This window comes from Capra hircus, chromosome 6 (assembly GCF_001704415.2).
Source record: "Capra hircus breed San Clemente chromosome 6, ASM170441v1, whole genome shotgun sequence".
In the NCBI taxonomy this organism is placed as follows: Eukaryota; Metazoa; Chordata; class Mammalia; order Artiodactyla; family Bovidae; genus Capra; species Capra hircus.
Window position 1 is genome coordinate 84,096,512 of NC_030813.1, and position 23,605 is coordinate 84,120,116.

The following is a 23,605-nucleotide window of genomic DNA, read 5'->3' on the forward strand; positions in this document are numbered from 1 at the left end:
GGGCAGTGGGGAACGAGATACATGAAACAAATTTCTCTATGAGCTGATAACTGCATATACGAGATGTGTACATAGGGTTAGCTAAAACTATTCTCTTTTTTTTAGTATAATTTTGAAATTTTCTATAATAAAAAGTATTATTAAAAAAGGAAAATAGAGAATTAAGACAATTTTTCTACTAAATGAAGAAGCAATAATTAAGCCAAAGTGTAAATAATATTATCACTACCGATGAGGGAAAAAAAAGAAGATTTCATAACAAGCAATTCTTCTTATGAAGAACATTTACCCGCTTACCTTAATCCCTGCAAGGACAAGATTCTTTGCTATAATGAGGGAAAAAAAAGGAATAGCTTAATATTAGGAATTGTATATTAGATATGTCTTCATGGAGTCTGTTCACATCTCTGACTAATTTTAACTGTTTTACTACTTTAAAAATTTCAGTTTCTTAGAAAATAGAGATGAACAAAAAGGAATAAAAATAAAATTTGATTTCCATAATCAAACCACACTGAGATAATCACTCTTAAAATTTCAGTGTATACTTCCAGACATGCTGTTATGAATATGTGTGTGCTCTCTACCATAATGAATTAATCGATACAAAGAAAGATCATTAACAGCTATTAACAACATCAAAAGAGAAGCAAGAGAGTCATAACTGGTGTCTCATGCAAGAACGTGAAACAGTCTTGCCAAAAAAATAAATAAACAAATAAAAACTGAATCGGATCAAGATTTTGGATCTAACTTCTTTTACAGAAAATAATACATGGGAGAGGAATTAAATTATTTAAATTTTGTTGCTCAAAAGCATCATATAAAATTATGAACAAAAATACTACTTACCAATTTCCAAACCAAGACCACCCATACCACTTAAGAAAACATGAGACTTGGCCATCTTCTGCATTGCTGTGTCTCCAAGAACATACCTCTGCCGACTACATGTAAAACACAACAAAAACAAATTATTTCACCAAAATAGTATATCCTTTTATAGTTATTTGCAAGCTAACACCCTGGTGGCTAGATTCTGCCCACAGACTTTTTTTGGATCACTTGCACAATACTTAGAATTCCTCAATTAACTGCCAAATACATATTTTGATAAATTAGATTTGGCACCATAACCCATATACCTTCATGGCTACAGAGCTGAGTAGGAGCTGCCCTGTTCAGTGAGGGAGGACTATGTGCTCTAGACTTGGCAAAGTTTCCATCCTTCTTCTCTCATTTATCACCTCTGTGGCCACTACAAGCATTTGAGTTTCTCCCTTCCACCTGAAGCCTTTCACCACGAAAAGGATTTATCAGGCAAAAAATTGTTTCCCTCCTTGGAATTTAGATGACTTAAAGTTGAGCAGTTTTCAAACCTTATTTTAAATATAAAAGCTGACAAATTATATAAAGGACTTTATTAAGTCATCCATCCTAATAGTCACAAGCTAATATCAGAATGCTACTCCTGCTGCTATTTAGTCACTAAGTTAGTTGTGTTTAACTCTTTGCAACCCTTTGGACTGTAGCCTTCCAGGCTCTGGAGTGGGTTGCCATTTCCTTTTTTTTTTTTTTTTAGCTATTTCCTTTTCCAGGAGATCTTCCTGACCCAGAGACTGAATCTCATCAGCGTTAGCAAGCAGATTCTTTACCAATGAGCCACCTGGGAAGCCCCTAGTATCAAAATGAGGATTCCAAAAAATACACGTTGGCAATTAAAAAAATGTCAGATATAATAACAGAGTCAATAGTAAGAGTTTATTTCAAAGAACATTGATAAACGATTTTATACTACTTTCTGAAGACAGGAGCATGCCAATGGATTCTTACCAGAATCATTCTGAAAGATGAGTTCAGTATAAATAAATAATTCCAGAACTCCTTGGGTTATTTCTTTTGGAATTCTCACACTCACACACACATACACACACACACACACACACACACACACATGCTGGTTTAAGGTATGTTCGTTTAATATCTATATTCAGCTATTGATATTCAATATAAATGCCTGAAATGGGGTCACCTGTCCAGGAAGAAGAAACTTTATAAACACAAGCTATTATTATTATTTCCATCCTTATTCCCTACAATGAATAATAAAATCTACTAGACTTTTCTTTTTAAAAATTTATTTTATTAAAGTATAGTTAATTTACAATGTTAGTTTCTGCTATACAGCAAAGTCATTCAGTTACATATTCTTTTTCATTATGCTTTATTACAGGATACTGAATATTGTTCCCTGTGCTCTACAATATGAACTTGTGTTTAACCATTCTGTATATAATAGTTTGCATCTGCTAATCCCAAACTTCCAACCCATCCCTTCATCATGGCAATCATAGTCCATTCTCTATTAGACTTTTTAAATTGATATTCACCATTTTTGCTTCAGAGATAAAACTGATTCATTTATTTATGAAATATTTATTGAACATTTACATAGTATATATGGAAAAGTATATTATAGTGTCTTACAACCTTTATTTCTGTACCCCTAAACAATATATTTAACGTTTGACTGTTTTGGAACTTTATATAAACTGGGTCATTTTGAATAACTCTCATGAGTTATTCATATCAAGGTAGCTGTTTATTTTCACTTCATATCGTATTCTTTGTATTATACTATTCTATTGTGATATACCATAATTTAGCAATTCTACAGTTTTGGACGGTTACCAATAAGAAGACTATGAGTACACTTATATATGTCTCATGGTACACATGTAGTAGTTTCTCTAGCATATATTGATGAAAGAAAATGCAAAGTTAACTGTTAGATAATACCAGAATAATTTCCAAAGTGGATTTATCAGTTGACATCCTGCTTGGCAATGTATCAAAGTCCCCAAATTTTCACATCCTTAGTGTGCTGAAACTCAATAAGAAAATTCAGTGTGAAAATCAATGTGAAAGTGCTGCACTCAATATGCCAACAAATTTGGAAAACTCAGTAGTGGCCACAGAACTGGAAAAGGTCAGTTTTCATTCCTATCCCAAAGAAAGGCAATGCCAAAGAATGCTCAAAAATGCTCACAATTGCATTCATTTCACGTGCTAGCAAAGTAATGCTCAAAATAATTCTCCAAGCCAGGCTTCAACAATACATGAACCGTGAACTTCCAGATGTTCAAACTGGATTAGAAAAGGCACAGGAACCAGAGATCAAATTGCCAACATCTGCTGGATCATCAAAAAAGCAAGACAGTTCCAGAAAAACATCTGTGTCTGCTTTACTGGCTATGCCAAAGTCTTTGACTGTGTGGATTACAATAAACTGTGGAAAATTCTTCAATAGATGGGAATACCAGACCACCTGACCTGCCTCCTGAGAAATTGGTATGTAGGTCAAGAAGCTACAGTTAGAACTGGACACGGAACAACAGATTGGTTCCAAACCAAGAAAGGAGTACATCAAGGCTGTATATTGTCACCCTGTTTATTTAACTTATATGCAGAGTACATCATGAAAAATGCTGGGCTGAATGAAGCACAAGCTGGAATCAAGACTGTCAGGAGAAATATCAATAACCTCAGATACGCAGATGACACCACCCTTATGGCAGAAAGCAAAGAACTAGAGTCTCTTGATGAAAGTGAAAGAGGAGAGTGGAAAAAGTTGGCTCAAAACTTCACATTCAGAAAACTAAGATCATGGCATCTGGTGCTATCACTCCATGGCAAATAGATGGGGAAACAATGGAAACAGTGAGAGACTACTTTTCTGGGCTGCAAAGTCACTGCAGATGGTGACTGCAGCCATGAAATTAAAAGACATTTGTTTCTTGGAAGAAAGCTATGACCAACACAGACAGCAAACTGAAAAGCAGAGACATTACTTTGCCAACAAAGGTCCATATAGTCAAAGGCATGGTTTTTCCAGTAGTCATGTAGGGATGTGAGAGTTGGACTATAAAGAAAACTGAGTGCCAAAGAACTGATGCTTTTGAATTGTGGTGCTGGAGAAGACTCTTAAGAGTCTCCCGGATAGAAAGAAGATCCAACCAGTCCATCCTACAGGAAATCAGTCCTGAGTATTCACAGGAAGGACTGATGCTGAAGCTGAAACTCCAATACTCTGGCCATCTGCTGTGAAAAACTGACCGATCTGAAAAGACCCTGATTCTGGGAAAGATTGAAGGCAGGAGGCAAAGGAAGGACAGAGGATGCGATGGTTGGATGGCATCACCGACTGAATGTATATGCATTTGAGTAAGCTCCGGAAGTTGGTGATGGACAGGGAAGTCTGGAGTGCTGCATTCCATGGGATTGCAAAGAGTCGGATACAACTGAGCGACTGAACTGAACTTAATGTGCTGAAAAAAGTTAACACAGCAGGCCTGATCTTTAGCCTGCTTTTGGGGCTAGCCCCTGGCTGCTGCCTGTGCACTTGGCTTTTGAAATGTTTCCTATTCTAATAATTCTACTTCTCTTTTTCTTTGAGTTTCTTGAAATAAAAACTCCTTTAGCTTTTGGATATTCTTCTCTAAAATACACATGTAAAACTTTAAGTGATTTTAAAAAGTATACCAAATTTTGATCCATAGTACTTTAAATGATTATTCTTAATTTTAATTATGATTCTTTTTCTGACTTATGGATTCATCTGTAGTGTATTTTTAAATTTCTAATTTTATGAGGAATTTTACAATTATATTTTGTGTTGACTTCTAGTTTAAATGCATTGTGAATAGACATCACAATCTACATAATTTCACACTTTAATATTTGAGAATTTCTTTGGTCAATTTTTACAAATGTTCCATTCTTGAAAGGAATATGTACCCTACAGTTGTTAACATACAATATTCCTTACATGTGCATTAGAGTAATCTTAATAATCATGTTGATGAAATCTATACTTGTTCAGACTTTGTTTGCCTGTTTTCTTGATTACTAACATTTAAAAAATGGCCCACTATGATTGCAAATTTGTCTATTCTCCTTATGTATTAATACCTGAACATGCTAACAAGTGAGAATAACAGCTAACACTCAACGTTTATTATGCACCACAGTTTTATTTGTATTAACTCATTAGTCCTCATAAAACTACAGAAATTCTATTATTATTCTCATTTTTACAGAGAGGAAAACCTAAGCACAGAGAAATTAAGCAGCTGATAAATAGTGGAAGCAAGATTCAGCCCAGGCAGTCTGGCCTTAGCATCCATATTCTTAACCACTATGATACACTGAATGTAGATTAAGAAGGGCAAATCATTCTACAAGTCTTACAGGGAGAGAAAAAAATCAGTTCCTGGCCTAACTCTTCCATAACCCAATTCCCAAGCCCTAAGAACAGCCATCCTCAATTCTTTCAGTTATTTCTTCTAATATTTACCCCCTATATTTCTCAATAAACATGTTTGTACTTTATTTCTTGATTTTTCAGCTTTAAGTATTATCTATCAACTTCCAACTAAAAAAGACGGCATGAATTTCAATTTTTGAATACAAATCCAGTCAAATCATTTCCCTGCTTTAAAAACTCTGGTTGGTTTTGTATTTCCCTTATGATAAAGTCGAGACTCCATTAATCACAAAGCTGTTCATAATCTAGTCTCTGCTCAGCTCTCCAGTCTCATTTTTGTCACTCTACCATCACACTCCATGTTCCAGGTGTACTAAAGGCTTTCAGTTCTCCAAACATGGTATACTCTCTTCGGCTGCTAAGACACTTTTCTGGAATATTCCTCTTCCCCAATATGCCTGAATAATTCCTTGTCCTCAGGTCTCAAACTGCATGTTACTTTCCCCATGATGCTTCCCCTGATGCCCCTAAGTTTCTTTAAGACAGTGTTGGATCATCTTTCTGTGCATCATAACACTACACATTCAATTTATTATAACAATTATCACAGTGTATTTTCACTATTTGCCTATTTTTCCTAGGAGATTGTAGATTCCTTAGGACAGAGCCTACCTTATTTGCTACTGTATCCCCAGTGACTAACAGGGCCTGGCACATAACAGACACACAAAACCTATCTGCTAAATTAATGAAAGAAATGAACTGGCAACAAGAACAACACTTTTATGCTCTACTAAGCAGAGGGCATGAATTCTTTTTTTGTGTTCATAGTCACAGAACTGCATTAAAAAAATATGTTTTTCACACTTGTCTTCATCAATTATTTTTAAGATTACTTAGGCAAATAATGGGAGAAGGCAATGGCAACCCACTCCAGTACTCTTGCCTGGAAAATCCCATGGATGGAGAAGCCTGGTAGGTTGCAGTCCATGGGGTCGCTAGGAGTCGGACACGACTGAAACACTTCACTTTCACTTTTCACTTTCATGCATTGGAGAAGGAAATGGCAACCCACTCCAGGGTTCTTGCCTGGAGAATCCCAGGGACGGGGGAGCCTGGTGGGCTGCCGTCCATGGGGTCACACAGAGTCAGACACGACTGAAGCGACTTAGCAGCAGCAGCAGCAGCAGGCAAATAATGAATACCCAAGACATAAACATGGTTACAAATGACACAGATCATCCAGACAAAGGAAAAGAATTAAAATATATGAGCTAAAGTTGTTCAAAGAATCATAAAATTTCAAATTCTCAACAGGTAACTAAATTACCTGCCTTTTCAATGTTTGGCTACCAAGGGGAAGAGTATACTAAGTAAGTGCCTACTCCATGTTTGTTAATGTCAGGTACTCTGCAGTTGACACTTAAAGAGCTGAGAGTGTAACTTCAAGCCCACCATTGTTATACTAGACCTGACTGTATTAAGCAGACATGCATATATCAGTAACTGTATCAGAAAGAAAGAAATTTCCAAGGCTATCTACTCGACTTTTAGGGAGCCCTATTTATTAAAGATTCTCCTTACAAAGGCATTATATCTCCCTGTAGTTTTCACCACTAGTCCTAATTTTACTTCCTTGGGATCATAGGGAACTTGTCTAATCCCTCTTCAATGTGACAGCCCTCCAAACATTTAAAGATGGTATTCAGGTTCCAGAGTCTTCATTCTCCAGGCTAAACATCTCCAGTTCCTTAAACAATTCTAAACATGACATCATTTTGAGTCCCCATCAACACTCTAATCACTTTCCTTTGGATGTACTTCAGTTACCTTCAGGCATTCATAGATTTATTAAAATATCTATTTCAAGCCAAGCACTGGCACTGTGTGGGGATCACAATAGGAACAACATCATGAGGTAATGTGAGGATTAAATTAAATAAGATAAAATAAATAAAATACCTAGCAGGATGCCTGTGACATTATTGGGAGAGAGGAATAATCAAATAATCCACTATTAAGTACTGCTACTGCTGCTAAGTCGCTTCAGTCATGTCCGATTCTGTGCAACCCCATAGATGGTAGCCCACCAGGCTCCCCCGTCCCTGGGATTCTCCAGGCAAGAACACTGGAGTGGGTTGCCATTTCCTTCTCCAATGCATGAAAGTGAAAAGTGAAAAGTGAAGTTGCTCAGTTGTGTCCGCCTTGACCCCATGGACTGCAGCCTACAACACTCCTCCATCCATGGGATTTTCCAGGCAAGAGTACTGGAGTGGGGTGCCATTGCCTTCTCCAAGTACTACATACAGAAGTACCAGAAACTAAGGGAACCTGAAAGAATAGGAAGTGATTATCGCTATCAGTGGAGGCCATGGAAAGTTTCACAAATGAGGTTCACCCAAGTTGAAATCTGAAGACCTGAGTTAAAAATTAATCAAAGAAGGAAAAGCATTCTATGCTAGGAAAAAGAAAAGCATGAAAAAGAATGACAGATAAGAGATACATGGTACATACATAAAACTTTCATTTCTTGCCTTAGTTAAATAAGGGGGAACAGATTTATCCTTTTCCTGCCTTAAAGAACTGAAAAATGGACAATATAAATGAAACAATTCAGACAATGGACAATAGGCAACTCAGGACAATAATCTCAGAGAAGAAAAACAACTGAGGTGAGCTTTATGACTGCCCTAGTCACTGCCCAGAGTTTCCAGAAGGTAGAGCAGGAAGGGAAACTCAAAAAGAGCTTGGTGGTCTTCTCAAACTGAAGAGAACAGAGTGTGAATTCAAGGCTAGAATTTGTGAGCAAATGCACAGAGATTAGGGGAGGAAACAACCTCAAGCTAGGGAAAGAACCAAGTGAAAAGTCCAAGTGAAACAATCACTGTTTAAACAGGGCCAAGACAGTTTGTGTTCCTCTTCAGCCAAATGGAAAACCTTTTAATACAGAGAGCACTGGATAAAATAGAAAAGAGTAATACATCAGTACTGGGGGGGAAGTAGCCTCAAAACTGAGTCTTCTCTGGTCTTACCTAGCAAAGCTTAAAAGTAAGCCTTCATAAAAATAAACTTGTTTTCAAGTAATTTAACTGTGTCCTTGAAAAAGCTCAAGAATATTTAAAGGAATTTAAGATAATTCAGCACCCAAAAAGGTAAAATTCATAATGTCTAACATACACTAAAAAAAAACAAAAAACAAAAAAACTAGAAATGCAAAAAAAAAAATTACTAGATATGCAAAAAAGTAGGAAATACAACTCTAGATAGAAAAATCAATAGAAGAGACTTAGAAATGACATATGATAGAATGTGTGGACAAAGACTAAAACAGTTAAAAATATAATTCATATGCTCAAGAAGCAGCAAAACTTCCAGAGATGAAAACTATAAAATGTAAGATGAAAAACACTTTGAGTGGAATCAACAGATTCAACACTGCAGAAGTGAACCTGAAGACACAGCAACAGACTTTACAAAATGAAAAACAGAAATGAAACAAAACAAAACTGGGGGATAAAACCCCTCCAAAACCAAAAGAGCTTAAGTGAGTTGTGGGACAACTTCACTTGGTCTATGTGAAACTGAGGTCCCTGAAAGAGACTGGAGAAAAGGGGAGAGAACAATATACTTGAAGAACTAAGCAGTTAAAATTTTTCTACGAGCACAACAAACTCACAGACCATGATGTAAACAAACAACAAAACGTAAAAAGAAAACTACACTAAAGGATATAGTAATTGTTTAAAACCACGGATGAAGAGAAAATATTAAAAATAATCAGAGAAAACAGATCATGCAATTTACAGAGGAAAGGTAAGAATGATAATTGACTTTCTCCCAGGAAGCAGTACAAACTGGATGACAAAGGCACATTTTTAAAACATTGAAAGGAAGATAAGGTCAACCTAAATTTCTATACTCAGTTTCAAAAAAGAGAAGTAAAGACTTCATCAGACATATAACAGCTGAAAGAATTCATTGCTGGTAGACTTTCACCATAAGAAATATCAAAGTAAATCTTCAGGCAGAAGAAAACAGTATTAGATGGAAATCTTAATTTACACAAAGGAATAGAGAACATCAGAAATCACAAAACTCTTGTTTCTTTATTTTTAAAATCTCTTTTAAAGATAATTGACTGGTTAAGTCAAATACAATAATGTATTGTGAGTTTATGCTGCTGCTGCTGCTGCTAAGTTGCTTCTGTCGTGTCCAACTCTGTGCGACCCCATAGACGGCAGCCCACCAGGCTCCATCGTCCCTGAGATTCTCTCCAGGCAAGAACACTGGAGTGGGTTGCCATTTCCTTCTCCAACTGTGAGTTTATAACATTATGTCAAAGTAAAATTTTAAGACAATGATAACTCAAGTCCTAAAAAAGAGAAACAGAAGAACACTATGGTAACTTTCTTATACCATACAGGAAGTGATGTTAGATCTGAGTACACACTATAGAGATTTAAACTATAAACCATAAAGTAATCACTTTCCATCTAGTCAAAGCTATGGTTTTGCAGCAGTCATGTATGGATGTGAGAACTGTACTACAAAGAAAGCTAGTCCAGTTCAGTTCAGTCACTCAATCATGTCTGACTCTGACCCCATGAATCGCAGCACGCCAGGCCTCCCTGTCCGTGACCAACTCCCGGAGTTTACGCAAACTCACTCCATCGATTCAGTGATGCCAGCCAGCCATCTCATCCTCTAGAACACTGAAGAATTGATGCTTTTGAACTGAGGCGTTGGAGAAGACTCTTGAGAGTCCCTTGAACTGCAAGATCAAAACAGTCAATCCTGAAGAAAATCAGTTCTAAATAATCACTGGAAGGACTGATGCAGAAGCTGAAACTCCAATACTTTGGCCACCTGATGCGAAGAACTGACTCAGTGGAAAAGACCCTGATACTGGGAAAGACTGAAGGCAGGAGGAGAAGCAGATGACAGAGAATGAGATGGTTGGATGGCATCACTGACTCGATGCACATGAGTTTGATTAGGCTTCGGGAGTTGGTAATGGACAGGGAAGCCTGGCATGCTGTAGTCCATGAGGTCACAGAGTTGGGCACAGCTGAGAGACTGAACTGAATCACTAAACAAAGCAAAAGAAAGTACACCTGACTCTCAAACATAGGTTTGAGCTGTGTGGGTCCACTTATGTGTGTTTTTTCTTTAAAAAAAACATATAGTCAGCCCTCCATATTTACATCCAAAGACATGGACGTTAGCCAAAGTTGTTCAGCTGTGTTCATCTCTTTGCGATCCCATGGTCTATACAGTCCATGGAATTCTCCAGGCCAGAATACTGAAGTGGGTAGCCTTTCCCTTCTCCAGGGGATCTTCCCAACCCAGGGATGGAACCCAGGTCTCCCACACTGTAGGCAACCTCTTTACCATCTGAGCCAGAGGGAAGCCCAAGGACACGGACAACCAACTGTATTCATTATATCATATCACTTGATGCAACAGGCTTGAGCATTCATGTATTTTGGTATACATGGAGGCTCCTGGAATGGATACCCCAGGGATACTGAGGGACAATATGTTACAACTGTAACATGTCAGTAAAGAAGATAAAATATAACTTAAATGCTCAATTATTCAACAAAAAGAGAGAGAAAAGGAATACCAGTAACAGACAGATTAGGCAATTAGAAAACAAATAGCAGAAATATTATCAACAGAACTTCCTTGGTGGTTCTATTGGTTAACACTCTGCACTTCTGCTGGGGGGGAAATCACTCATCTAGAGCCAGAAATCCTGGAATGTGAAGTCAAGTGGGCCTTAGAAAGCATCACTAAGAACAAAGCTAGTGGAGGTGATGGAATGCCGGTAGAGCTATTTCAAATTCTGAAAGATGATGCTGTGAAAGTGCTGCACTCAATATGCCAGCAAATTTGGAAAACTCAGCAGTGGCCACAGGACTGGAAAAGGTCAGTTTTCATTCCAATCTCAAAGAAAGGCAATGCCAAATTATGCTCAAAGTACCGCACAATTGCACTCATCTCACACGCTAGTAAAGTAATGCTCAAAATTCTCCAAGCCGGGCTTCGGCAATACGTGAACCGTGAACTCCCTGATGTTCAATATGGTTTTCGAAAAGGCAGAGGAACCAGAGATCAAATTGCCAACATCCGCTGGATCACGGAAAAAGCTAGAGAGTTTCAGAAAAACATCTCTTTCTGCTTTATTGACTATGCCAAAGCCTTTGACTGTGTGGATCACAATAAACTGTGGAAAATTCTAGAGAGATGGGAATACCAGACCACCTAACCTGCCTCTTGAGAAATCTGTATGCAGGCCAGGAAGCAACAGTTAGAACTGGACATGGAACAACAGACTGGTTCCAAATAGGAAAAGGAGTATGTCAAGGCTGTATATTGTCACCCTGCTTATTTAACTTATATGCAGACTACATCATGAGAAACGCTGGACTGGAAGAAACACAAGCTGGAATCAAGACTGCCGGGAAAAATATCAATAACCTCAGAGATGCAGATGACACCAACCTTATGGCAGAAAGTGAAGAGGAACTAAAGTCTCTTGATGAAAGTAAAAGAGGAGAGTGAAAAAGTTTGCTTAAAGCTCAACATTCAGAAAACGAAGATCATGGCACCCGGTCCCATCACTCCATGGGAAATAGATGGAGAAACAGTGGAAGTAGTGTCAGACTTTATTGTTTGGGGTTCCAAAGTCACTGCAGATGGTGACTGCAGCCATGAAATTAAAAGATGCTTACTCCTTGGAAGAAAAGTTATGACCAACCTAGACAGCATATTCAAAAGCAGGGACATTACTTTGCTGACTAAGGTCTGTCTAGTCAAGGCTATGGTTTTTCCTGTGGTCATGTATAGATGTGAGAGTTGGACTGTGAGGAAGGCTGAGCGCCAAAGAATTGATGCTTTTGAACTGTGGTGTTGGAGAAGACTCTTGAGAGTCCCTTGGACTGCAAGGAGATCCAACCAGTCCATTCTGAAGGAGATCAACCCTGGGATTTCTTTGGAAAGAATGATGCTAAAGGTGAAGCTCCAGTACTCTGGCCACCTCATGCAAAGAATTGACTCATTGGAAAAAACTTTGATGTTGGGAGGGATTGGGGGCAGGAGGAGAAGGGGATGACAGAGGATGAGATGGCTGGATGGCATCACTGACTCTATGGACGTGAGTCTGACTGAACTCCGGGAGTTGGTGATAGACAGGGAGGCCTGGCGTGCTGCAATTCATGGGGTCGCAGAGAGTCGGACATGACTGAGTGACTGAACTGAACCGAAGATCTCGCATGTCACATGTTAAATATACATGGTGCAACCATGCCTCTAAAAGAGTGTCACACTGAATAAAGACAAAAAACCCAATTATACTATATACTATCTACAAGGAGGCCCACTTAAATACACACAAAAAAGAAAAGTAAAAGGGTGGAAAAAGATATCATGATACCAATAATCAAGGGAAAAGCAGACTATTTTAATAGGACATAACAATTCTTACGGAGAAGGCAAAGGCACCTCACTCCAGTACTCTTGCCTGGAAAATCCCATGGATGGAGGAGCCTGGTAGGCTGCAGTCCATGGTGTCACTAGGAGTCAGAAATGACTGAGCGACTTGACTTTCACTTTTTATTTTCATGCATTGGAGAAGGAAATGGCAACCCACTCCAGTGTTCTTCCCTGGAGAATCCCAGGGATGGGGCAGCCTGGTGGGCTGCTGTCTCTGGGGTTGCACAGAGTCGGACATGAATGAAGTGACTTAGCAGCAGCAGCAGCAACAATTCTAAATATTTAGGTACTAATAACACAGCGACAAACTATGTGATGCAAAAAAGTATGAAATACACAAACAGGAAATTATGGACAATATCCATCTCTTAACAATCGGTATAAAGAATAGACAGAAAATCAGTAGTGTTTCAGAACAGTTGAACAATGTTATTAATCAATTTGATCTAACTGACATTGATAGGACAAGCCAGTAAATAACAGAATACATATTCTCTGCAAATGTACAGAAAATTGACCAAGACAGACCATATTCTCCACTAAAAAAACTTTAAAAAATTTAAGTCACACAAAGTATGTTTCCTGATAACACTGGAATGATTAGAGATCAACAGAAAGATCTCTGAAAAAAAATTCCGTATTATCTGGAAACTAGTAAGACACTTAAAGGTCTCAAAAATCAATGATCTCAACTTCTACTTTAAGAAATAAGAAAAAGATCAAATTAAACTAAATATAGCAGGGAAAAAAACCCTTTAAAGCACAGAAATTACTGAGATACAAAATAAAAAATATTTTAAAAATCAATTTAACTGCTGGTTCTTTGAGAAGAAAATAAAATGAACAAACCTCTAGTCAGAATGATCAGGAAAAGAAGAGAAGACAGAATTATCCTCTCTTACCATTATCAGATAATTATCTTGATAATTACCATTATCAGGAATGAGCAGGGAATATTGTTCAGATTCTATAGAAACTAAAAAAGGATATTCAGGGAATATTACAAACAACTTCATGCCACTAAATTCAACCAATGAAGACAAATGAACATACTCTTTGAAAGACCCAAACTACTAAAGCTCACTCAAGAAGAAATATATCATCTGAATATCCCAGTATTTACTAGCTATTTAATATGTATTAATAATTTAAAACTTTCCCACAAAGAAAACTCCAAAGACAGCTTCCCTGTGAATTCTACCAAAAATATGAGAAAAAATAATACTGACTCTACACAAGCTTTCAAGAAATCTGAAGAAAAAATAACTCTAAGCTTATTCTGTGAGGTCAGCATCACTCTGATACCAAAACCAGGCAAAATCATTCAGTAAAAAATACTCAAACCAATATCCTTCATGTTGTAACATAGATGCAAAAATTTTTAACAGAATTTCTGTAAAAATACATCATGTGAGTTTAATCCCAGAAACAGAATGCAATGGTGGTATAATACTCTAAAAGACATCATTGTAATTCATAATATTAAAAGACTACATTGGAAAAGCCATATAATCACTTTCATGAATACAGAAAAAATGTTTGACAATTACAATACGCCATTTCTGATTTAAAAAAACAACAAAACTCTAAGCAAACTAGTGACAGAAGGGTACTTCCTCGACCTAACAAAGGGTAACTATGAAAAACATATAGCTAATACTATACTTTACTAGTGTGTGAGATGAGTGCAATTGTGCAGAGGTTTGAGCATTCTTTGGCATTGCCTTTCTTTGGGATTGGAATGAAAACTGACCTTTTCCAGTCCTGTGGCCACTGCTCAGTTTTCCAAATGTGCTGGCATACTGAGTGCAGCATCATCTTTCAGGATTTGACATAGCTCAACTGGAATTCCATCACCTCCACTAGCTTTGTTCATAGTGATGCTTTCTAAGGCCCACTTGACTTCACATTCCAAGATGTCTGGCTCTAGGTGAGTGAGTACACCATTGGGATTATCTGGGTCGTGAAGATCTTTTTTGTACAGTTCTTCTGTGTATTCCTGCCACCTCTTCTTAATATCTTCTGCTTCTGTTAGGTCCAGACCATTTCTGTCCTTTATCGAGCCCATTTTTGCATGAAATGTTCTCTTGGTATCTCTAATTTTCTCGAAGAGATCTCTAGTCTGTCCCATTCTGTTGTTTGCCTCTATTTCTTCACACTGATTGCTGAGGAAGGCTTTCTTATCTCTTCTTGCTATTCTTTGGAACTCTGCATTTAGATGCTTATATCTTTCCTATTCTCCTTTGCTTCTGGCTTCTCTTCTTTTCACAGCTATTTGTAAGGCTTCCTCAGACAGCCATTTTGCTTTTTTGCATTACTTTTCCATGGGGATGGTCTTGATCCCTGTCTCCTGTACAATGTCATGAACCTCCATCCATAGTTCATCAGGCACTCTATCAGATCTAGTCCCTTAAATCTATTTCTCACTTCCACTGTATAATCATAAGGGATTTGATTTAGGTCATACCTGAATGGTCTAATGATTTTCCCTACTTTCTTCAATTTAAGTCTGATTTTGGTGATAAGGAGTTCATGATCTGAGCCACAGTCAGCTCCTGGTCTTGTTTTTGTTGACTGTACAGAGCTTCTCCTTCTTTGGCTGCAAAGAATATAGTCAATCTGATTTCGCTGTTGACCATGTAATGCTCAAAATTCTCCAAGCCAGGCTTCAGCAGTACATGAACCGTGAACTTCCTGATGTTCAAGCTGGTTTTAAAAAAGGCAGAGGAACCAGAGATCAAATTGCCAACATCCACTGGATCACGGAAAAAGCAAGAGAGTTCCAGAAAAACATCTATTTCTACTTTATTTACTATACCAAAGCCTTTGACTGTGTGGATCACAATAAACTGTGGAAAATTCTGAAAGAGATGGGAATACCAGACCACCTGACCTGCCTCTTGAGAAACCTCTATGCAGGTCACGAAGCAACAGTTAGAACTGGACATGGAACAACAGACTGGTTCCAAATAGGAAAAGGAGTACGTCAAGTCACCCTGCTTATTAACTTCTATGCAGAGTACATCATGAGAAACGCTGGGCTGGAAGAAACACAAGCTGGAATCAAGATTGCCGGGAGAAATATCAATAACCTCAGATATGCACATGACACCACCCTTATGGTAGAAAGTGAAGAGGAACTAAAAAGCCTCTTGATAAAGTGAAAGTGGAGAGTGAAAATGTTTGCTTAAAGCTCAACATTCAGAAAACGAAGATCATGGCGTCTGGTCCCATCACTTCATGGGAAATAGATGGGGAAACAGTGGAAACAGTGTCAGACTATTTTTTTGGGCTCCAAAGTCACTGCAGATGGTGACTGTAGCCATGAAATTAAAAGACGCTTACTCCTTGCAAGGAAAGTTCTGACCAACCTAAATAGCATATTCAAAAGCAGAGACATTATTTTGCCAAAAAAGGTCCATCTAGTCAAGGCTATGGTTTTTCCAGTGGTCATGTATGGATGTGAGAGTTGGACTGTGAAGAAAGCTGAGCACCAAAGAATTGATGCCTTTGAACTGTGGTGTTGGAGAAGACTCTTCAGAGTCCCTTGGACTGCAAGGAGATCCAACCAGTCCATTCTAAAGGAGATCAGCCCTGGGTGTTCTTTGGAAGCAATGATGCTAAAGCTGAAACTCCAATACTTTGGCCACCTCATGCGAAGAATTGGCTCATTGGAAAAAGCTCTGATGCTGGGAGGGATTGGGGGCAGGAGAAGGGGACGACAGAGGATGAGATGGCTGGATGGCATCATTGACTCGATGGATGTGAGTCTGAGTGAACTCCGGGAGTTGGTGATGGACAGGGAAGCCTGGCGTGCTGCAATTCATGGGGTCGCAAAGAGTCGGACATGACTGAGTGACTGAACTGAACTGAACATTATATCCTCACCGAAGAATTGATGTTTTAGAATTGTGGTGCTGGAAAAGACTCTTGAGAGTCCCTCGGACTGCAAGGAGATTAAAGTCGCCTATCTTAAAGGAAATCAACCCTGAATATTCATTGGAAGGGCTGTTGCTGGAGCCCCAATATTTGGCCACCTTATGTGAAGAACTGACTCCTTGGAAAAGACCCTGATTGAAGGCAAAAGGATAAGGGGATGGTAGAGGGTGAGACAGATATCATCACTGACTCAATGGATATAATTTGAGCAAACTCTGGGAGATAGTGAAGGACAAGGGAGCCTGCTGTGCTACAGGCCATGGATTCAAAATGAGTCTGACACAACTTTAATATGGTAGTCTGTAAATATTGCTATACCCTCCTTAGTAATGTTATATAGTTACCAGTGCAAATATCTTACATAACTTTTGTCAAATTTTTATATTTTTTATATTATTGTAAATGGTAATTTTTAAGTTTCAGTTTCCAGTTATTCATTACTGTTAAACTGGAGAACAGTTGATTTTTGCATATTTACTTCCTATCTTACAATCTTGCTAATCTAACTGACTGCTGTTGTTCAGTCTGAGTTGTGTCCGACACAACTATATAACCTTATTAAATTGACATACATATTATATTAAAGGTTCTTAAAGTTGACATATTAAAGTTTCTTAATATTGACAGGCATACCATATTAAAGGCTCTTAAAGTTCAATAGTTAAAACATCAGTATATATAAATTCTCATAACAGCCTTATTTGTAATACCCCAAACCTGGAAACAACCCAAAGGTCCATCAACAATTATTAAGTGATTAAATAAACTGTGAAAGTGAAAGTTGCTGAGTCTGACTCTTTGTGACCCCCATGGACTATACAGTCCATGGAATTCTCCAAGCCAGAATACTGGAGTGGGTAGCCATTCCCTTCTCCAGGGGATCTTCCCAACGCAGGGATAGAACCCCGGTCTCCCACATTGCAGGCAGATTTTTTACCAGCTGAGCCACCAGTGAAGCCTATATTTGTACAATTACAAATATTGTACAATTTTGTAAGCCTATATTTGTACAACTGCAAAAATTACAAGGAAGCTAATAAACTGTAGTATAGCCATAAAATAGAAAACCCATCGATAAAAAGGAAAAAATTACTGATACAAAATCATATATGAATCTCAAACTCATTACACTGAGTGAAAGAAGTCAAACTTCCCAAAGGTGTACATACTGTATGACTCCATTTATATAAAATTCTAGAAAATGAAAACTATTCTACAGTACAAAAGCAGATGAGTAGCTGCCTGGGGAAAATGGCAGCTGGAGTGAGAAGAGAGGTAGAAATTACCAAGGGGCACAGAGAAAATGTTTAGTTGTGACTGATGTTATCTAAATTGTGGTGATGATTTCATGAGTATATACACATGTCAAAACATATCAATATGTATACTTTAAATATGCCTGATCTACTTTACATTAATTTATATCTCAATGAAGCTGTGGGAAAATATGTATTTATGATGGGAGATACTCTTTCATGGGTCTTTCAACTCCAAGATGTCTCTCTAGATATGCCTAGAAGACAATGTCTTGACTGCTCTTTACTTGGCCTTTTCTCAGGGTTGTATTTGACTCTGAGAGATGAGGTGGGACTTGGGAGTAAGGAGAACCAATATTAGGATGATGCCCCTGCTCTTTGCTGTATCATTAGTAGTGAAACACTTTGTCTCTGACCCAGATGTTCCACATTTTCTGTTCAGTTCAGTTGCTCAGTCGTGTCCGACTCTTTGTGACCTCATGAATCGCAGCACGCCAGGCCTCCCTGTCCATCACCATCTCCCGGAGTTCACTCAGACTCACGTCCATCGAGTCAGTGATGCCATCCAGCCTGTTAGCATCCACTAAATAATAATAGGCTAGCTTTTAGCTTGTAAGTGGGGCAAATTCAAATCCTAAATCTTGACAATATTAATATAAATTTTGGCAAAGATAAGCAATAGGATGTCAGAGGGTAATGGGGTGAGAAGTGACATGGAAGCCAAAAACAAAGACAGGACCATAACTCATGGCAAATTAGAAGTTATTGAACTCATAGGTATCATTCTTCATGATGAATTTTCAATCTGTGCACATTTTCTCATTAAATATGTTGAATAAGTGAGTGGATGAAAAAAAATTAATAAATGAAAGAAACAATGACACTTAAAAGGTTAAGTAACCTAATATCATACACTCACAAACAATGGAGAATGATTCAAATTCAGATCTAACACCACCAAAGTTCAAACTCTTGCCACTGCTACACTATACCCAAAGAGGGCTTAAATGTATATTATACTATTTAGCTGGAGAAGGAAATGGCACCCCACTCCAGTACTCTTGCCTGGCAAATCCCATGAATGGAGGAGCCTGGAGGGCTGCAGTCCATGGGGTCGCTGAGGGTCGGACACAACTGAGTGACTTCACTTTCACTTTTCACTTTCATGCATTGGAGAAGGAAATGGCAACCACTCCAGTGTTCTCGCCTGTAGAATCCCAGGGACGGGGGAGCCTGATGGGCTGCCATCTATGGGGTCGCACAGAGTCGGACACGACTGAAGCTACTTAGCAGCAGCAGCAGCAGCAGCAGCAGTGTTGAGATACTTCACGCTGAAAATTTTTTTATATTAATAGTTTTTTCATGAAATCTTTAAGGCTAAGATATTATTCTTATGAGGTATTATTCTTCTCATTTACATGTGAGAAGTATGAGAAGTAGAAAGATTAAATAGTTTTGGTTCATATAAATGTCAGGATTGGATGTGAACATTCTCTTCTAAAGTCAAAGACTTTGTTCACTTCTCTCTACAAAGTCTTTCTCAAAAAGTCGATATTCTAACACAACACTGTAAATCAACTATATGTCAATTAAAAAAAAAACAAAACGAGCTATCTGCTGAACATCTGCCTGGTTTACATTTAAACCATCTTGTATGCATTTTAAAAAGAATGTACTGAGCTTGGAAGAAGAAAGCTAAAGAAAGAGACTCAAGCATCAGTAGCTTAGAGAAATAGCTAAAATTGTGGAAATGGACATGAACCAAAGAATGAACTGAGATAAAAATTCTAAAGTTGGGACCTGGCTTTACATAAAAGCAAGAGCAGACTAAGAGAAGTCTGAGAAATCTGAGGAATACAAGCAAATCCAAGAAAACTGTTATCTCAAAAGCCAGAGGAACTTCCTCTAGTATTCCACTAGAATACGCACAGTATTGATACCACTATGACTGCACTAATCCAGAACCTAAGAATGCCCTGATGCTGCTCTGATATTCACCCCTTCTTTATATAGTGACCTCTACATAGGAGCCTATATGCAAGAAAGATTAAAAAGAGAGAGAAAGAGAGACAGCAAAGTACAGCAAAGTAATAATTTTAGAATTATCTGAATTAGTTTTAATTTCCTCCAATTGTGTCCCCTGGTGTGGGATGGTAAAGAATCTGCCTGCAATGTGGAAGACCTGACCCTGGGTGAGGACGATACCCTGAAGAAGGGAATGGCAACTTAATCCAGTGTTCTTGCCTGGAGAACATGGACACAGGAGCCTGGCACGCTACAGACCATGGTATTAGAGAGTTAGAAATGACCGAGTGAATAACACATATATAGATACCTCCAATGGAGCATCCTTTGGTAAAAGCAAAGTTAGAAAACCAAGGCTTGAGTACTAAATTGGGACTCATTCATTATCTTTAGATAAATCGCTGGATTAGCAGGCTCAGGCATATCTTTGGAGAAAAAGAAATGGGCAAATCTATACAACTGGCCAAGTCTGCCTAACTTACCTGACAATGTACTGGTAATAAAGATGAGAAACTAAATAGAGATGTGGCTCAGAATGCTGTCAGAAGTGCTCCTCCAGCCCCCCAAAAACCTTTAGATTCTGAGAATAACTGCAGGTTTAGTTGATCAGAAACTATGAGGTGGTTTAAGATTGAGTAATAAGAAAAAAGTGAAATATATTTAGCAAGACACTTTGTTAAAGTAGGTATTGAAAATGCCCTAAAAATATTTTCTACTTAAATATATATATTGGGTTGGGCAAAAGGGTCCTTCTATTTTTAAGTAAAAATAAAAGATATACTTTTCATTTCCACTTAAAGACTGAAGGAACTTTATTGAACAATGTATTCACCATTTTGCTCTACTACCTTCTGCCATTTTTCAGGCAACTGCATAATTTTATGTTCCCAAAACTTTTTATCTTTTTGAGCAAAGAACTGTTCCAGGTGCCTTTTACAGTCTCCAGAGAACAGTACTTGTTAGAGCTGTTTCATTTTCCAGAAGGACCTTATAATAGAGGACTCCCTTTCAACCCCAGGGCTTCCCCGGTGGCTCAGACAGTGAAGAATCTGCCCACAATGCAGGAGACCCAGGTTCGATCCCTGTGTTGGGAAGATCCCTTGGAGAAGGGCATGGCTACCCACTCCAGTATTCTTGTCTGGGAAATCCCATGGACAGAGGAGCCTGGTGGGCTACAGTCTATGGGGTCACAGAAGCGGACACAACTGAGTGACTAGCACTTTCACTTTCCAACACTATCACATACACAACATCACCTTCTCTGGATGAAGAATGGCCTTTGGTGTGATTGGCGGTAGTTCATTTCGCTTGCCCGATAATCTCTTTCATTCCACATTAGTGTACAGTATCTACTTTTTGCCACTCATCACAATTTGTTTTAAAAATAGAAAGTTTTCACTACAGATTTGCATGCAGAAATGTAATCAAGGTTTTTTTCCCCCCTTAACTTATGTGGAACCCAAACATCAATGCAATTAACATAATCAAGCTGGTACAAATGATTTTTAACACTTGATTTGGGTATTTTGAGTATGTCACCTATCTCCTGTGTGATATAATGTTGACTGTTTTCAATTAATGTCTTGATTTGACTGCTATCAACTTCATCTGGTCTACCAGACTGTGTAACATCATCCAACAAGAAATCTCCAGCACAAAGCTTTGCAAATCACTTCTGACATGTTCAGTCACAGCACCTTCTGCATAATGTACCAAATCTGTTTTTTTTTTTTGCATTTCAGTTGCATTTTTACCTTTCTTGAACTAATAAAGCATAATACACCAAAAATGCTTTCTTTCTTCCATCTTCAATACTGAAATGACTACACAAAAATTTACCAATTTTGATAAGTTTTTTCAAAACACACTGACACGACAGCTGTCATAATATCACCTAATAAAACTGTTTTGAATGAACTTAAAGACAACTAAGCGCTACTAGAGCCTTCTTACAAAAAAAAAAGAACGAACCTTTTGGTCAACCCAATATAATTATAGCTAGGAGATCATATGGTAAACAGTTTTCACATAAGCAAAATCAAGTTAGCCTTTCTCTCTTCTTCCAAGGGTATAGGAAAAATAGGACTTGAAATCGACATATCAGCTCCTCCTAAGCTGCTCAAAATTGACTATGCATCCCATGTAATAAAATATAAAAAGAAATCCAAAATACATAAAAAGCCTATTGTTCCAAATTCTACCTACATAAAATCTTTCTTCATGATTACATATAGAGAAAAATCCAAACACTTTTAAATGGAAATTATACTATCTTCCATGCAAACATCTCGAAGTATTTAAGAAATTTACTAGAAATGACAGCAATTTATGTGTTTTTAAGTGAAGTGAAGCTGCTCAGTCATGTAGTTTCCAACTCTTTGTGACCCCATGGACTGTAGCCTACCAGGCTCCACCATCCATGGAATTTTCCAGGCAAGAGTACTGGAGTGGGTTGCCATTTCCTTCTCCAGGGGATTTCACTGACTCAGGGATTGAACAGGTCTCCCACATTATAGGCAGACGCTTTACCATCTGAGCCACCAGGGAAGCCTTATGTATTTTTACGTTCTCTTTAATTTTGAAAAAGGTATCCTGATTTCACGAAAAAATATGGTAAAAAAAATCCCACTAAATTCCATTCAAACCACAGCTCTTCAATCACTTCTCCACTGTCTATGCAGTGCAAACATGGATTGTTGTTAATGAGCTTACACTGAAGTAAACATATTCTCTAGATGCCACTGTATCACTAACTAAAGTGAAATGAATTGTCTTTCATGAGACTCACTCCTGCAATATCAGGAAATTAAATATGTACTCCTATCCAGAAATAAGAGGTATATTTGGTAACAGAGAGCAAAATCATTCTTAGTCACATAAACCAAACCTAAAGCAACCAAGATTTAAATATTATTCAAGCTTTCAGACTATAGTAAAAGAAAGAAAGAAACCCTAATTTTTACTTGAGCGAACTCTTAAAATACATTTTACAAAATTCTGCAAAGGCCTAATGGTGTCTTCAACAGACTATACTCCATTACAGGAGAACAACAAATGGGAAAAACATTTGCTTCCATAAGGTTCTTACCTGTATAATGCATCATCAATCTCCACAGATTCTGTTGGCATGCTGGAGAAATTTGTATTTGCACTGAAAAAAGAAAACATAAGGACAAGTATAGCTATTTAATATTCATATTTTGTAATGTAAAATTCAACTATACATGAAATCAGATTTACCAGGTACTAAAACAGATTTTATAAACCAGACATATGTTTTATTACCACTTTATTTAGATTTTAAAAATTGGTCAAAATTAAATTCATTCACTGCTTGCTCTATGTGTAAATTAGAGCCCATAGTTGTTTTATTCTCAGGTGTTACTTTATCATTGCTGTAATTGCTATAAATATCATTGCTATAATATATATTCTGATGGATTTATATTTTAGCAATACTGAGTGGCCCATAAACCTTCTATAATATACATACCCAGAATTTAACATATAATGATGATATCTAGGGCTTCCCTGGTAGCTCAGCTGATAAAGAATCTACCTGCAATGCAGGAGACCCCAGCTCGATTCCTGGGTCAGGAAAATCCCCTGGGGAAGGGATAGG

The 23,605-nt window shown here is 37.8% G+C and overlaps 1 protein-coding gene across 2 annotated transcripts in view; it reads right to left on the reverse strand.

Moving 5' to 3' along the window:
- Nucleotides 1-23,605, reverse strand: part of UBA6 (ubiquitin like modifier activating enzyme 6) — a 91,020-nt gene that overhangs the window by 64,205 nt on the left and 3,210 nt on the right. For both annotated transcript variants that reach the window (XM_005681656.3, XM_018049508.1), the window contains exons 2-4: nucleotides 23,072-23,134; nucleotides 853-947; nucleotides 298-326 (exon numbers count right to left, since the gene is read on the reverse strand). In XM_005681656.3, the coding sequence (XP_005681713.2) occupies nucleotides 298-326; nucleotides 853-947; nucleotides 23,072-23,134 (187 nt within the window). The remainder of the gene's footprint in view (nucleotides 1-297; nucleotides 327-852; nucleotides 948-23,071; nucleotides 23,135-23,605) is intronic.